Source organism: Meles meles, chromosome 2 (assembly GCF_922984935.1).
Source record: "Meles meles chromosome 2, mMelMel3.1 paternal haplotype, whole genome shotgun sequence".
NCBI classification, from domain to species: domain Eukaryota; kingdom Metazoa; phylum Chordata; class Mammalia; order Carnivora; family Mustelidae; genus Meles; species Meles meles.
In genome coordinates, this window is record NC_060067.1 from 133,544,850 (window position 1) to 133,563,029 (window position 18,180).

At 32.7% G+C, this 18,180-nt stretch overlaps 1 protein-coding gene across 3 annotated transcripts in view; it reads right to left on the reverse strand.

Annotated features, from left to right (window-relative positions):
- The window catches only part of FSTL5 (follistatin like 5), a 753,549-nt gene that overhangs the window by 339,654 nt on the left and 395,715 nt on the right, over positions 1-18,180 (reverse strand). For all 3 annotated transcript variants that reach the window (XM_045984612.1, XM_045984593.1, XM_045984601.1), the window contains exon 6: positions 8,473-8,593. In XM_045984612.1, coding sequence (XP_045840568.1) covers positions 8,473-8,593 — 121 coding nt within the window. The remainder of the gene's footprint in view (positions 1-8,472; positions 8,594-18,180) is intronic.

Consider the following 18,180-nt stretch of genomic DNA (forward strand, 5'->3'; position numbering starts at 1 on the left):
AAAGTATTTCCTTAATTTTCATATTGACCATATGTTGTGGATAGTAATATTTTTGATATGTTCAGATATATAAAATGTTAATAAAATCAATTTCACTCATTTTTTAACATGACTACTAGAAAATTAAAAGTTATTAGGATGACTAACATTTTTTGCTTGTATTATATGTTAAATGGAGAGTGTTGATCTTTAAAGAGAGAAATAAAAAATAGCTTGGGAATAGTAATAAATGGATTGTTATGATTATAATTTTATAATTATGGTGACTTCATATAATGTAGGCCATTAAAAATATGTTAAGCTACGTTTGTTAATACTGAGATATGTTCCCATACTTAATTAAGGTATAATTAAAATAAATCTTGAGGATATAATATTAATATAGTCCCATTTTCATAAAATATGTACATGTGTATATCAAAGTGATTATAAATGAATGATAGAATTAAAATTAATTCATATTTTTCTTTTATGCCTTTCTGTTTTCTTTAACTACTACAACAACAAAAATAGTCATTGTTAATGATATGGGATGGACACGGAATTAGGGTAGTTAATGAAAGCAAAGTCTGTTGGCCAGCCTTTTAAAATGTGATTTGGTTTAAAATTTATTAAACTCAAAAATCCATTTATGTCCTTTTGATTAATTTCTTCTTTTTTTTTAACAAGACAGTCTCTAATATTAGAGACTTGACTTAAATCTTATGATTTCTATATGTTGTTGATAAGGCCTACTTAAAACTTCTTGTTTTATCTGGTTACACCCATGTAACCACTCTATGAAAGTGGTAGAACTCTTTAGACGGTAGGCTTCTGGCAGGTATAAAAAAAATGTGAAGGTAATAATAACTATATATTAAAATACACTTAGCAAAAAGGTATTTTCTAAGTACTAGCTTCCAAACCCTTGAATAAAAAAAATATATATTTTAAAGATTGTCTAAACATCTATGATTATCTTATATATTTAAAAACCATTTGATTATATATATATAATAGCCTTCACTTTGTGGATAAATGCCTCTATAATGGATCATTGACAGAGCAGAATCTTATAAAGAAACTTTCAACTGGGGTGGTTGGGTCACTCAGTTGGTTAAGCATCTGCCTTCAGCTCAGGTCACGATTCCAGAGTCCTGAGATTAAACCCCTGTTTGACAGGAAGCTTATTTCTCCCTCTGTCCCTCCGCAGCTTGAGCCTTTTCTCTCTCTCAAATAAATAAAATATTAAAAAAAAAAAAAAGAAAATTTCAACTGAAAAATGTTAATGAAATGCATTTTCTCAGACTAACCTTGAGTAGGGAATTCAGAAAACAGTAATGAAAACATTATACATTACATTCAAATTGTTTTAAACTATTAAACAGTTAGCCTGTTAAAAACTAAATCCCATTCATGGAAACTCAGTTTGGAAATCTGAGACACTTTATTTGTTTGTTTAAATTGGTATTTCTTTACCTTTTATCTTTCTCTTCAGAGTTGTTATGTAAAAATAATTTATTTTGTTTAGAACCAAAATTTGTCCTTTTGGAATACATGTCTATAAGTTGTGTCTCAGTAATCATGTTGGACAGTTCCTTCCCTGTAAGGTCTAAAGAACTTAGAACAATAGTCGTATAAGGTGGAAATTATCTTTAAGTGAGTGGTACTGAGCTTTATTTACCAAAACTGTCAGGGTATATCTATAAACTCTAACATAGAAAATTATAATTATACTAACAAGTGAGTTGATATTTTAATCAAAGTATGCCATAGAAGAATTGTTTTCACAACTCTTCCAGCAATTAAAGTTGCTCTAAGTTTTCATATTACAATGATATGTGTGTGAGGCTATTCTATAGTAGCTATATCAATGTCAATATAGCCTTTCCCAAACCAGTGTGGGATTTTTCGTAAGGCTAAAAAGTAGAATGTTGTGAACATCCTAGAGGACTTCTTCTCACCTTATTTTCCCACCCCATCCCCTGCCAATTCCTCCAAAGGCCCCATCATGTGAACTATTGAAACCATAGATAAGTTTTACTTATTTTGGATTTTATCTAAATATACACTCGATGTATGCTTGCATGCTCTGCTTCTTTGCTCAGCACTTTTTTTTCTTTTTCTTTCTTTCTTTCTTTCACTTGTCTTCTTTTTTACATATAATGTTTCAACTGCCCGTACTTTTGCTTCTGCCTCTACATCTCTGCTGAAAATGTTGTGCCCAAAGTCACCAATGGCAAATCCAGCGGCCATTTATTTATCTGTCATATACTCTCTTCTTCTGAACTCAGTCAAGGAAATTGCTGGTCAACAATTTTTAAAATTATATGATGGTGTAGTCCTTTGGTTTAGTTCCTACCTCTCAAAGTGTTGTTTTATCTTTGCTTGTTTTGTTTTTAAATTAATCAATTAATTTTAAGTTTTGGTTCCCGGGTGCTCTTTTGCTCATCTCTTCTCTCTTTACATACTCACCTTGGTTACCCCATTCCCTGCCAGAGTATCAATTTTTTATTTTATTTTATTTTATTTATTTGACAGAGAGAGAGATCACAAGGAGGCAGAGTCAGGCGGGGGTGGGGGGGAAGCAGGCTCCCCACTGAGCAGAGAGACCAATGTAGGGCTCAATTCCAGGACCCCGAGATCATTACCTGAGCCGAAGGCAGAGGCTTAACCCACTGAGTATCAAATTTTAACTATATGCCCATATCTCTATTTGTGGTCCTGAACTCCCACTTGAACTTTAGACCACAATATTCTCCAACTAAAGTTTTCTATGTGAATATGCCAATATGTTGAAAATTTAACTCAGTATATGTCCCCAAACTTGCTTCTCTTCCTGTGTGCTCTACTTTAATAGCATCATTGTTTAACTTTGTATGCAAGCTAGAGAACTAGGCATTATCCTTGACCCTAACTTCTCTATCCCATGCATATGTAATCACTCATCAAGTTGAGAGGATTCTACTTGTAAGTTATTGTCCAAATATGACCACTTCTCTGTATTATTATACAGAGAATATAACAATTATATTGTTCCTTTAGTCCTGGCCCTATCACCTTTAACCTATATTACTGTAAGAGTCTTAATTCTCACTAAACTCTGCTAATTTTTTCAAAAAGGTCTTTCATATACTAATGATCCAATATCTATGAATATTAACATAATATTCATATTTCATTTCTCTGATTATTAGATGGTTCCAATAAGTAATATTTTTATTATAGCAATTGTGATTTCCTAGAAAATGATTTTTTCCTTATAATGTCATTACCAAAACTATATCCCATTAAGAGTGTTTTATATAAAGAGAGATGACATTTTGAGTATAATCATGAATAGTTAGGCAATTTAAAATAAGTGTTCCATTTTTTTTTTAGTATTTTTAAGTTTCAGAATACTAATTATTCTTTTTAAGAAAGGAGAGAAAATTATTATGCAATCAGTTTCAATATAAATGCTCACAGTCGATGCATTACACTTGCAAAAAACTATTTTACCTAGTAGAAACACATCTTTTTTTGGATCCTTCCACACATAAAGATAATATTGAATTGATAGAGATTTATTTAAGTGTGACATTAGAACTTGAACTACTAGAATACATATATATTTTGAAATACATGTATATGGTTTGGGGAACTACAACTCATAAGAGTTTAATCGAATTTCAAGAATCTACCAGAATAGCAAAATCCTCACTTCATATAATTTTAAGACTTGGAACTAGAGTCAAAACAATTTATAATTTAACTTTCAATTTATAACTTAACTTATAATTTAAGAAAATAAAGTACATAGAAAACATTTTCAAAAAATGTTCTTTTCTGGATAGCCACTTGCACCACTTTTTGCTAGCTAGAAATAAAAACAATTCCTAAAATCAATAATCCTATCATGGCACTTTATCATCTTAATTGAGTTTGACTACAAAAATAAGTAAACATGAACATTTATCTGAATATCACTTTTGAAACTGGATGCCTTAATTCAGTGTATGGTCATGTTTGATGGCAAATCATTTGGATTTACCTAGATTTAAAGTGAAAATATAGAGCTCCATGTAAATCAAACAATCAAACATTTTAATTTAATTTTGAATGGGAAGAAAATAAAGTGCTGGTTCTTTGTATGTTAATCCAAGTCCTTGTGATTAATAATGACACTGTTGACTCATTTTTAATTGTACAGGAGACCTTTGCACTGAAAAGTCTACACATTTTACTGAAAATATTCAAGACAACAAAATGCCTGGGTGAAAGGTGTTCACCATCTGACCAGAGGATTTAGTATTTCCTCTAAGTATGCAAAACTATGTCACTGACCTCATTTAAAATTTATTTGATCCCATTAAATAGATTTCCAAGTTTGTTAATCAAACAAGGCATAATTTAACATATTTGATATTCACACTGAGGATTTATTTTAAGTACCTTTTAAATAATGCCAAAAATTCTGGAGAAAAAAACTAAGAATACCATCCAATGCCTGTTGGAAAATATTAAAATATTCATCTTATCCAAAAAGAGAAAAAAAGGCTATTTTACAGAAAACCTTATACAGTTGATGATGTGGTATTTTTTACCATTAACCTTTTCTTGTTTGTACATTACCTTTTACTTTACTTTCTTCCACTTTTATATGGCAGGAAGAATGATAAACTAGACTCCAAAAATCTGTATCGACCAGCAAATAATTAATGGATCAAGAGAAGTATTTTATTTTTATTTTTTTAACTTCTCCAGACTCAGTTTATGCCTTTGTATCTTCATTTAGGGACTTTTTAGGTTTCTGGGGTTTGTTTTTAGGAACTATCTGGGGGGACTCATTCTGGATGCAAATATATACACATATATATATATGCATATATATATATATGTGTATATATTAACCCATACTAAATCTGTCATTTTTATCATAATCTGTCTGTGAGCATATACTCCTAAGGGAAAGAAAAATAATTTTTACGTTGATTTAACTATCATAGTACCCTATACACAGGAGTACTTAATACATGGTTTTTTAATAGATTGGTTTTCTCACTATCATTACATATTTTTACTCATGAAATTATCTTAATATTTTATAACACAGTGGCTTTTAGAAACACACCATTATAAAAAGCCTGTCACTAAACTTCACAAAACCAAAGTGGGTTCAGTTATGAAGTATTATAACAGATGGAAAGAAAGAAATAGATACATATCTCCTATTGAAGATGTATAAATATGTCTTATTAAGGCAGACACAATCCATACAGATTAATTCTGCTATCTCTGAGGAATCATTGTATAGTTTGATGACCTGTTTAAATTAGTGAAACACTGAAAATGGAATATTTCCCAGAAAATTACTTGGTGAGACCAGAAAGAATATTAAAATCTTCCATATAATTCCAGCATTACTTAGAAAAACATTATCTTCTCTAAATGATTATGTGAACATCATTTTATCATTGTTAAGGGATAGTTTTGCGATTATACGAAAAGAAAAAAGATCATAATATGATTGCTGATTGCCAATTGCTTTCATTACCTAATATCTCTTTATGACTTAGAATATTAAAAATGTAGACCTTTTGTGTTATACATAATTTTGACCTAATGGCAAAAACATTACAATATTCATTAAGTTCATTGCATTTACTATAAATAAGTTCCATAAAATTGTTACATATTACTTTCTAATAGTGAACCCAAATCATATAGATTTTTTTCCCTTTCAACTTCAACAGTTCCTAGTATATAATTTAGCCCCTTCATAGACAAAACTTAACTATTTCTCTATTGAATACTTTTATTGATGATACAGATTTCTGAGTTGCAGAATTTTCTTTATCAGAACAACAATAAGCTGATCCACCTTGCTTTCCTTAGCAACATCAAATCATATCTCAAAATGCAGTATCATTTTTTTCCCTAGGATAAGTGCAAGCAGCTGTATTCTGGACAAGATTCTTGTTTACTGATATTGCCGGGGATCATTATTCAGTCTTTGCAGTGCTGTCTTAAAAATAACATATTATTTAGACATTATTTTTTTTGTTTTAGTTTCTAGCTCTACCATTTCATCTCAATAATAACTGTATTTTAAATAAAAATTCTACACAAATAGCCATTTATCTTATGATGCTTGATCAATTGCATACCATTAAAAATATTTTTTGCTCTTGCTACAAGTTTCAATCACTTTTACTTAGTCAAATTCATGCATCTACACAGTTTAAGGGTGAGGGATTGGAGTTAGTAGATTAGACTGCTTGTTTCACAAAACAATTTAGTAAAATAGTAATAATAATTGATATATTTTCATAGAATTTCATACCTGGAACAGATCTTGCAGTTGAATTGGTTTCTACAAATACCCTGGTTTGTCACACATTTGAGTTTTTATTTTTGCTTTCTTTTTGTCCAGTTCCCCATCTCCTACTGACCAAAGCCCATATCCACTCATCCTGGAGACTAATTCAAAAGCTACCACCTTCAAAAAGTCTCCTTGATTTCCCAAACTGGAGAGTATTTTCTCAATTCACTTAATATTTTATGCAGGTCTTTTTATGATGTTTATCCCTTCTATCTTGTATCTAGTCTTTATGTATCTAGTCTAGTATATATGTGTATATATATATAGTCTTTAATAATAGGACTGTATTAATATAATATAAATATAAAATAATATAAATATAATTTCTTTCTTGATAAACCATAATACCTTCTCCTTGCCTTGAGCACACAAACTAATGATTATTATGGAGTGAAGTTCTGTGGAAAACACATATACTTCATTGTCTGACAGAGGTTTAATAATAAACTCAGACACTTAGTTCTTAACTTCTCTGTACTTCAATTTCTTCATACAAACACAGAATAATAATACTGCTTTCTTTTTTTTTTTTTAAGATTTTATTTATTTATTTGACAGAGAGAGGTCATAATAGACAGAGAGGCAGGCAGAGAGAGAGAGAGGGAAGCAGGCTCCCTGCCGAGCAGAGAGCCCGATGCGGGACTCGATCCCAGAACCCCGAGATCATGACCTGAGCCGAAGGCAGCGGCTTAACCCACTGAGCCACCCAGGCGCCCCATAATACTGCTTTCTTGTTGTTAACTTTGAAATATAGTTTCACCTTGTGACATACTTTTAGGGGATTAACAGTTTATGGAGTTGTCCTCCCTTGTTATCCTGCTTTTTAATCTAAAATGGAAATTAAATTTGATTAAATCTGAAGAGCACACTGATATCTTGCCTTAAAACTTTGTAACCTGCAACTATTTCATATATATTGTTTTACTTGCACTAAATATTACATACCATATAATTTAATGTTTAACATAAAATTATCATATGACAAGAAAATTACTATCCTTGTTTATGTGAATTTTCAGAAGTTTAAGTAATTTCTCTAATAGTAGACTACAGATAGACGGCAGAGGTATAATTCAAAGGAGATTTTTTCACACCAAGCACATATATTATTTCCTGCCTTTCTGGAAAGTGATATATACATCTGTATACGTATAACATATTAAAGATAGATAGATGATCAATAGATAGATGATAGATAGATATAAAAAATACTGGTTTCAGTGCTAAATTAAATCCTTTTGAACTTTGATTCTTTGGTGATTTTCAAACACCAACCAATTAATTTAATTTTTACATACATCTCCTATATCTTTCCTTTCTCGTTTTTGTCTCCTAGTCTTTCCTCTTTGAATTATTTTTAAAGAATAACCTAGTATGTAACTTTTTAAAGCCAGATCATCTTCATAACTCCCTTCTATAAAGCACATATAGTCAATTTTAAGAAGTCTTTAAGCAATTGAAATATATATAAATTATTCCAAAGTACCTTAACATTATACCAAACACCTTAACATAAATACAATTTTTCCATTCCTATGCTTGTTAACATAATGCAAACTCTATCTAGGAATCTGCTTTAGTTTCCCAATAGTGTAAAAACAAAAAAGTCACCGTGAAAATAATTAAATTGGTTTTGACATATAGTGAAAGCCAGTCAAGTCCTGCTCCTTCTCCAAACCTTAGAAAGAACATTGTGGAATTAATATTTTCAATGAAAATCAGTAAGAACGGATATCTAGGGTTATCAAGTATTCCCAGTTTTCATTTTAGAATCATTAAACTCCTTAGCTTTTACATATATTTCAACAACATTTAAGTACTTAAATTATCTTACTTATATATCACTTCTCTTAAAAAAACAATTTGTACTCTGAGATCAAGCAAACACACAGTATTGTGTAAACCATAAGAGACTATGGACTCTGAAAAACAACCTGAGGGTTTTGAAGGGTCAGGGGTGGGAGGTTGGGGGAACAGGTGGTGGGTAATGGGGAGGGCACGTTTTGCATGGAGCACTGGGTGTTGTGCAAAAAGAATGAATACTGTTACGCTGAAAAAATAAATAAAATGGAAAAAAAAAAAGAAATAGGAAAAAGAATAAAGAATTAGAGAATGAATATTATACTCACGGAATGTTCTATAAAGTTCTTCAAGAGCCAGGTGCTTGTCAGAGTTAAAATCATCGTATTTCAGTAGATCATACAAAGTACAATCAGAAAGATCCTTGCCAAGTTCTTCCTGTTTTATCACCTGACAGGATAATGAAGCCATACAATTATAACCTTCTTAACATTTCTATAGCACAATTCATTATACATAATAATCATTTAATAGATCATTTTAAGTCTGCAGTAGGGCAAATAACTGAACCTATGAAAAATCCAGATTTTCAGTTACTGGACAATTATTTTTAACCATTCCAAAGATTAAAAAGTTAAAAAGTTCAGATAGGTACTTAGAATTTAGTCCAAACTTTCTAATACAAAAATTTCACAGTAGGACCCAGAAAAATCTGAACTTTACAAGGACATTTTGTATTTTACTCATTTTCTTTGCTCCATTTACAATGACTCAAGGAAATATCTCCACATGAAAATTGCCTCCTATGTCTCAGTGACCTCTGTCAAAATAAAACAGGACTCTTTCTCAACAAAAATAGTGAGATTGTTCCAATTTTCATCTTCAAATTATTTGTGAAAAACGAAGTTAGGTATTTTTTGTTTTTTTTTTTTTTTTTTTTTTTTTTTCCTCTGCCTAAACTCCTCCTCAGCTGGAAGTTAAGCCGTTTGGGATTGTGCATAAACTCCCTGGGTCACAAAAGGGCTATTAAGCAAATAGCTGTTTCCAGGAGCCAGAGAGAATTAATGCTCCAATTGATGATGAAAATCTACCCAAGTGTGAGTGAGAAAAATCATCAAACTGCCTTTCTACTCTGTGCTCTGTCCTATGGACTGAGGCTGTAGCTTTTGTATATTCTACTGCTCTGTTGCCTCTCCAAAAAAAGAGCTCCTCAAGACTTTTCAAACATTCCTGTCCTTCTGGGGGGCTGCAGAGCTATGTTCATGGCTTTTCATGGTCTCCCACATACAGAGGGAGTATTTCACATTATAGTGCGTGTTTTTTAAAAGGCGATGCCATGTAACCACAAAATGCAGGCTCTTGAAGTCAGCCAAGTCTGGGTTCTGCTCCTGCCAAGGCCACTTCTATAATTTCTGGCAAACCATTGAACATTTCCTCAATTAGAAATTGCAGATAGCAACATTTATCTCTCATGGCTACCCTGAAGATTACACACACACACACACACACACACACACACACACGCATGCATGTCCATAAACGTGCGCACACACACTCACATAGTTAGATGCAAGACCACACATAATGTGCACTCCAAAGTAAATCGTTTAAAGTAAAAAAGAAAAAAATTAATGTAACGTGCTTCTTAGTCAAACAATTCACTGCTGATTTCCACACCAGCATGCACAGGCACTGCTGTGTATTCACAATGTATTACTGTTTTTGAGAAAGCAGTATGCTTCAGACTTTCTTTGTTAGATCGATGGCAGATGAGCGATACCAACTTCTAAAGATTCTCAGATACTATTGAACTACTTTTTTAATAACCCTTTTGGGAACAGTCCCATGTTAAAAGTTCCGTTACACCTGAGCATGGATGAGCTGTAGAGGTAGCTCTGAGGATGGAGCTTAGCATAAGGGTCACTAGAGCCTCCAGCCCCCTCCAGTCCCAGCCACCTGAGCATAACCAAACAGAACTTTCACAATATACTGAGTTATCTACTCTTGTGTAATGTATTCACATTTCATTGGTGAAGTTCTATTTGCTGCCTTGGGGGTGGAAGCAGGCAAAACATTTATCTGCTTTAATTGATCCATATAAATAGATACTGTTGAGAGTGAGTATTAAACCCTACACTCTTGCACAGTCCAGCTGGAGGGATTAACAAAACTACCTCATGGCTGAAACCATCTCTCCTATAAGCCTAGTGAGAAAGCTAATACTGCTTTTCTATTTAGAAAGCAACAGAGCTCTCAGTCATTCTCCATCTGTTATTTGTTAGATCATGGAAAATGACTTTTTCCCTGGTGGTAGGGGCGCGGCGTATTTCATCTGACTTCACGAGGCTCTTCCTAAAGAACTGCAATGCAAGCATTGCAGTGATTTTTAAGGATGCCGTGACACCAGGTTTTGGTCACGTATTTTAAGGATATATTTTAGTGGTTTTTATTCTCATACATGTTCATAAAGAGAAGGAGATGGAAAAACCTGGAGAAAAATCTTCATCATTTTCTGTTTCATATTTTCTATTTTAATAGCTTACTCAGATTAAGTCATGTATTAGACAAAGAGAATGAACTTCTACCTTTTTTTCCTGAATGCCAGCATAAGACTAGACAGAACTTGATTTGATCTTGGACTTTGTTTGATCATGATTGTACAAGTTAAACTGGATGTGTTTTAATGAGTGTGCCTTAGCAAAACAAATGGTACTGGCTAGAAGTTTTTTTAAAGCCAAAAACGAAAAGCAAAAAACCCCAACTCTGTTCACCTAATTGGACCATGTCCATGTACAGGAGAGACGTGATTCTTATCATCAATATTTCAAGTACATATTTTCTTCACTTATTCCATTTTTTGGTCAAAAAACAGCCTACTTAAAACATATTTCCTAGTAACTTCTTCTGCCCTTTAGGTTTCCTAATGGATCTGTGTACAGTCTGGGGTATTCCAAAAGAGAGGGATACTTTCCTATGACCTTTCATTCAATGGATCAATTGCTTTAGGTATGTAGAATTTTGATAAGCTTATCAAAGTGTCTGTCTGCAGGAAAGTAAGCAGATTTCCTTCCCAAGTGTACAGTAATGCATTAAGCATTCTTTGACACAGGGATCCAAACTTTTAGGGCTTTCAAAGCTGCCAGCATTTCCTTTCTTTATGTCAGGCACTGATCCCGAAATCTTCCCCATCTAGGCTCCCAAAACACATGTGTTATTTTTGACCTGGTGATCATGACAGAGCCACACTCACTGACTATATTGTGGGGAAAATAAATAAATAAATAAATATATAAATATATATATATATATATATATATGTAGGATATATTCTACATATATCCTACATATCCTACAATGAAGCTTTAATGAAGGAGATAACTCATAATTTCATTTGTTATCTACTGTAAAATATTGAGTGTTTTTCCCAAATATACCAGTGTTTGGTGAACTCTCTAAGGTTAAAAGACAATTAAAGAGTCTCACATTCTTTAATGATCAAAAATCAAGTTTCATGAATCTTGGGTTCCACAGAGATTAGAGTCAGTATGACAAAATAGAAGTATTAGTAGAATGTATGTCATCCAGGGAGGTCAGATACACAGCATTCCAGAGGGGATACATATTTAATTTCAAAGCAATAGAACTGTCAAGGTTGCATGAGGAATTGTAATAACTCAGGGATAATTCAGTGTTTTCGTATTATATTCTTTTTTGTTCAAAACAACAACAACAAAAACAAAAATAAAAACAAAACACCTGGTTCTCCCAAAGTAAACTATTCTCCTTATTATTCTCTTTCATTTGTTTATTTAGGTATCTATTCAACAAATCATTTTTGACTATCTACTGTGTGCCAGATTCCTAGATTCTGAAAACGAGACAGACAAAGATCCCTCCCATGTATAACTTATATGCTATCAAAGGGGGAAAAAATAAATATATAAGTAAAATATATTGTATACCAGACAATAACTTATTTGAGGACAAATAAAACTGGAAAGAAAAAAAGAAAATGCCAGAGGTGGGTGGAGAGGATTGTCTCCCTGCTGTGGAGATGTGTGGATATGTGAAGTTGAGGAGAAGAAGTTATATTCACTCTCTGCTTGACAAATTGCATCAAAGCCTGAGGGGTCAGGAAATAAATATACTTTGTTAGAAATATGTATTCTTCAAGCATTATCCTTAAGCTTCTCCTACACACTTGATATGGATGGGTTGGCTTCTCTACTACTTGATTCTCTGAACATCTCCTTGTACACTACCTTTCTGCTTCTCCCCTCACCCTTCCCCCCTCCTTTTGTCTTTCCCTTTTTAACAACAAACATGTACCAAGAACTGTGCTAGGGGTTGGAGATATGGTAGTAAATAAGAATGACATAGCCTTTGTCCTCATGGAATTAATTTTCTGGAGAAGATAAGTGGGAACAGGAAATCAAATAATTAAACACACAAGATAATTACAGATTGTCAACAGTGTTCCAAAAAATAGACAAAGTGAAAGGACAGAGAGTAAATAATTAACATTACAGATTATAATTGTTTAATTATATATAACTGATGCTATCCTGAACTAGGTGTATTACAAGAAAAGATTTACATAAAAATTAATTAACATCTTTTAAGTTCTTTTTTAGGTTTTGTAGCATTTAAAAAATCAATAGGGTCAAAATTAATTCTTTTGAAGGACCTGCTGAAGAGATAACATTAATGGGAAGAAAAATATTTTATTTTTAAGGCATTCTATATGGCTCACAGGGATTTTCTGAATGTGAATTCCCCGTTTTTAAATGCATAATAATATTCCAAGGGAAAGATTCTATAAATGATATGCTTAAAATTTTTAAAAACAATTTTTTAATAATGTCCCAATTGTCTTGTGCATATTATGAAGAGCATTAAAAAAAAAAAAAAAAAAAAGAATACTTGAAATTCTTTGTTAATGTTTCCAGATAGGATTGAAAGTCCTGTTTCTTAATTGTAGCCTCAAGCTGCAACTAAACAATCACAAGCCTTACCTTCCTCTGGTAAGTGCTAACTGTTGCTGTTATTACCCTTCTGAAATCTTTAGCATTTGAAAGAAAATTGCCAGTACTAGGAAGATCTACCTACTGGCATTGCCACTACCATTCTAAGTCAAACAACTGGTTTCTGCTACCTTATTTCATCTACCAGAAGGTTTATGGGGCTTTAAAATGTTAAATAGGATTAATTACCATGGCATTCCCTGGAAGTCCTCACTTATTTCCCTTCTCTATCCAGACAAGAGCTTGTTTATTTGCATTTAGTTTGTTCCCACTAAAATAGCTTTTTATCTATTGGACAAAACAATTCTTACCATTCTTATAGTAAATAAATATGTTGACTAGATACCAGAACCTTTTAAAAAATCTTTAAAATTGTAATAGGCTTCATCAACTCAAAATAAAGATTAATTGTCCATTCCCTATATAACAGCTCTAATAATTTTTAAAGAAAATTGTATGCACAAAAGTGGCAAAAACATCATTGCCATGCCCATTCTAATAGCTTTAAAATATCTGGTCTTATTTATTCTTGCTTTTTATTTAATTTTGTAAATGTATTCACATATGGTAGTCATTGAGCAAATAGCTTTTTAAGTCAAATATGTATAACATAATAATCTAAATCCTGCGAACAAGTAGTTCTTTTTATTATTTTAATAAAGAGTTGGCATGTGTGCACATTAGGGAAATATTTCATTCTAATATGCATGCCTAATGTGAATCAGCTTATTAAGATGACAGAATCTAAATGAAGAAAGAGCTAAATCAATATACTCAATACAGCTGCTTATTTAAACTCAGAATCACAAGGGAATGATTTTGCTTACTTAAATTCCAAGGGTGGTTATTTTATGAAATAGGGAGAGGCCGAAGAAGTAGATTTTCCAAGCTATTAGCACTATTTCACTTTAAGAACCCTATGTTTACTGCTATTAAGTTAAACAAAGAAGCCATTAGACTGAGTTGGATCTAATGCTCTGGCCTCTACATAAACAACCCAAAATCTAAGCCTGTAAATGCCTCAATTTTCAAAACTGACAACCAATCACAAATAGCCAAGTATGCTTTAAGCAATAGCCAATCAATGATTTCCTTACTTTGCTTTCTCCTTTTCTCTAGAAAAGTTTTCCCTTAGCTCCCCTCAGTGGAATGCATCTTAACCACTGCTAGTTTGGCACAGCCCAATTCAAATAAATTTTTGCTCAAATAAATTCTTAAAATTTTAATATGCCTCAGCTTACCTTTCAACACTGCTAACAAATTCAAGGGTGCCATTCTGCCAGGTGAAATCTGCTTATGCGTCCCTTCATCTTACCCTAAAGACCCAACATTTGAGACCACAGTGCAAGACAAAGTTGTCCATTCCCCTCTAAGGGACAATCTGGACAATTTCCTTTGTGTTTCATACCCTGCTTTAGCTCTGTGACCCTATGAAATCCAAGTTTCCCCATATTGCTATGCACATTTCTTTCTCTGACTCAATTTCTATTCCTTTCCAACTCAAATCCAACATAGCGACCTCTGGAAATCCTGAACTCTGATCAGAAAACTCTCTTTTATCTTCCATTTCTTATAAAAACATGTTCTTCATCACATTAACTTTAAGAAATTCTGGCTATCCCTTAAGAAAACAATTTGTCTAATATTTTTAACAATCGGAAGCCAATTTTTCTCTCATATCCATTCTATCTCAGCAAGGAAGATGGTCAATAACTCAATGGCTCCCTCTTGGCACTTCTGGATTTTTTCTGCTTCCTAAACTTGTCTTCATTAGATAGATAAAAAATGAGAGATGGATGGATGGATAGATGGAGAGAGAAAGAGAGAGGACCTACTTCTTTGAATCTCAGGCCATTCAAATACATAATTCTCTTCCATTCTCTCCGCATAATTCACAAATAAATTTAGCTGCTGATTCACAATCTTTTTGCCTACTTTAACTCTTTTAATATCCCCAGTGGTTCCACTATACATATGAATAAACCACCCAGAACTATTCTGAGCCACCCCCCAACATTTTTTTTTTAAAACAATAAATGATCATTAACCTTCATACTCCTAGTGACATTTCCCTATATGCTAGACTGGCCAGGAGGAATATATTCATACCTTAGGTCACTTCATCCTGAAGTCTTTATTTCAAGCATCACACATTCAGGTCTGTTGTAGGGAAAATATGTTTTGAAAGCCACAAATATGTTACTATGTGGCTGAGCACCTGACTACACTAATCATATATATAAAACACTTGGGAGAGATATCAGGTTTGTGATCATGCTATGCAAAAATATACTTTTATGTTTGTTGAGGCTTTTGCAGTAAGCTATTATTGTATGAATCATACATTGGAATATGATAATCCAATTTGGGGCATATTGTTATAAGAATGATTTTCACTGAAGCAAACATCAGTAAAGCTCAGATTTCACCATAGATCCAAAGATAGCAAAGATAGCATCAAGTTCTCACTTTTGGGGAAGATAATTTAGGAAAAGAAAAAGAGAGAGATACAGATAATAGAGATGAACCTCAGAAATTTGCTTAGAAGTGGGGAGTTGAGCTAAGGTAGAACACCAAACAAATAAGGTTTCACACTTTATCAAAACAGTCTTCAGAAAAAGGCACATTTGGTTTTACCTTTAGTATACAGAATTAGTTACCAGCAGGAACTACTCAGTTTAATAATCTCATTGTGAATGGAATCCAGACACTATAGCATGGATCTAAGAAAAGATACAGACCTCTACAACAAAATAAGTGCCCATTTACCTGTTTTACATAAAGAAAGGATCGATATTTAAAGACAAAATGCACAAAAAATATTTAAATGTGATTGAAATACTACCTTTGTCATACAGTAATTAAGACTTTTATATGGGAAGGAGTCAATGGTAATCTGTTCTGTTTCTATAAAACAAAAAGTTTATAAATAACACACTTTCCCTACCATCCATCTCCATATCATTTGGGGAACAGAAATCCTCACCCAAAGGCTGAAAGTGGGTCATACACTTGAGGAAAGAGAGAGATATGGGACTTAATTAGGTTCTGAGAGTATAAAAAGTAAGGCACAAGACAGAGGCTAGGAATTTCCTTACATTTCAAAGACTGATGATGTATTTCTCTTAAAGAGAAGAATATGATACATACTGGTTTTTGATGTTGGTATTATATCCTATAACCTGTCATTAGTTTTTTAAAAAGGATAGATATTGGCAACTGTGGAACGTGATGTATGGTCATAAAAATTCAGGAGAATATAAAATAGAACATACTGTTTTACATGATAAAGAATTTGGAGCCCCAGGCTGAGAGATAGATTTAGGCACTGAATCTATGGTGTAGGAAATGCAAAGCACACCATGGACAGAGCACAAGGAAAGGAAAAGTGTACAAAACGCTTCATCTAAACTGGATTTCAATTTGGGATTTAAGTAATTTGTGATGTAAACACCCTATATCTCCCTTACACATCTTCAAGCAAGTCCACATTGCTTCTTGCAAATATATATATTTTACATATATATATTATTATACATATATATGCATAAAATTTTTGTGGAGTTCAAAAAGAAGCACAAAGGGGACATAGACATCTAGATTATAGCAATAAAATAAGTATCGTTACTATTATTAATAATATTACTATTAGTTACTATAGCATAGTACTCAGGATTTAACAATTCATGCTAACAAATATGTAAGTACTTCAAATGAGATGAGCAAAATAAAAACATGCCATCATTTATTTTTTCTAATTTCTTGGGAAAACCAAAATTATTTCTCTTCTTTTGCGGGAAACTTTATTTCTTTCTTTTTTAAAAATTTTTTAATGTTTATTTTAGAGAGAGAGAGAGAGAAAGAATGAGTCAATGGGGGAAGGGGGAGAGGGAGAGAATTTTCAAGCTGACTCTCCACTGAGCAGGGACCCCCACTTGGGCTCAACCTCATGACCGTGAGATCATGATCTGACTCAAAACGAAGAGTCAGACACTTAACTAAATGAACCACCTAGGCACGCCTCTTTATTTTTTTTTAAATATTTTATTTATTTATTTGAGAAAGAGAGAGAGAGAGAGAGAAAATGGAAAATGTGCGTGTGCATGGGGTGGGGGAAGGGCAGAGTAAGAGGAAGACAGAGAATTTCAGGCACACTCCCTGCTGAGCCTGGAGTCCAACACAAACTCCATCCCCGCCCTGAGATCATGACCTGAGTTGAAATTGAGAGTTGGATGCTCAACTGACTGAGCCAACAGATACCCCAGACCATTTTTCTTTTCATTATAAAAGTTGGTATTAAAATTTTTGCATGTTTAGTAATGTGTATATAGATTTCTGGGTCATAATGGCTATGACCTAATGGTATTTAAGTTGTTACCACCTATCATCCAAGTGTAAGCATTAAAAAAAATGCAAAGGGGGATGATCATAATGGAAATATTATCCAATTATCCAATTCAATAACTTAAGTATATGTGCCCTCTTTACTTACATTATCATCTGTGTCATCACATTAAAGTTAGCTTTGAAAATATAATTATAGCTAACACACTGTATTTTCTGTGTGCTAATCATGTTCCTAAGAAACATATATATTGTAAATGATATAAATTTTATATCAAATTTACACAGTTAGGACTAGTAGTTTTGCCAATATATAGAAAGGAAAATTGAGTCACAGAAAGTTTAAGTAACTGGCCAAAGGTTCAGAGGTAGGAAGTAGTAAAGATGCGATTTGAACCCAGGCTCTATAATCAAAGTTCTTATCTACTACACTTTGGTCATAAAAAAGATTATTTTGAAAAGAGTATTCTAGGACTTTATCAATTTAGAACCACTCATGCCTTTCCATTTGTAACATTCTCTTTTGATCTTTTGAAATGCATATGTCATCTTAATCTTTGTTGATCTCTTTTCTTCTGTTATTACCTTTTTTAACTCTTCCGATCCTCTGTTACCAATGGCAAATCTACCAGTGCACTATCATTGAATATATTAACTTAGTAAAACACA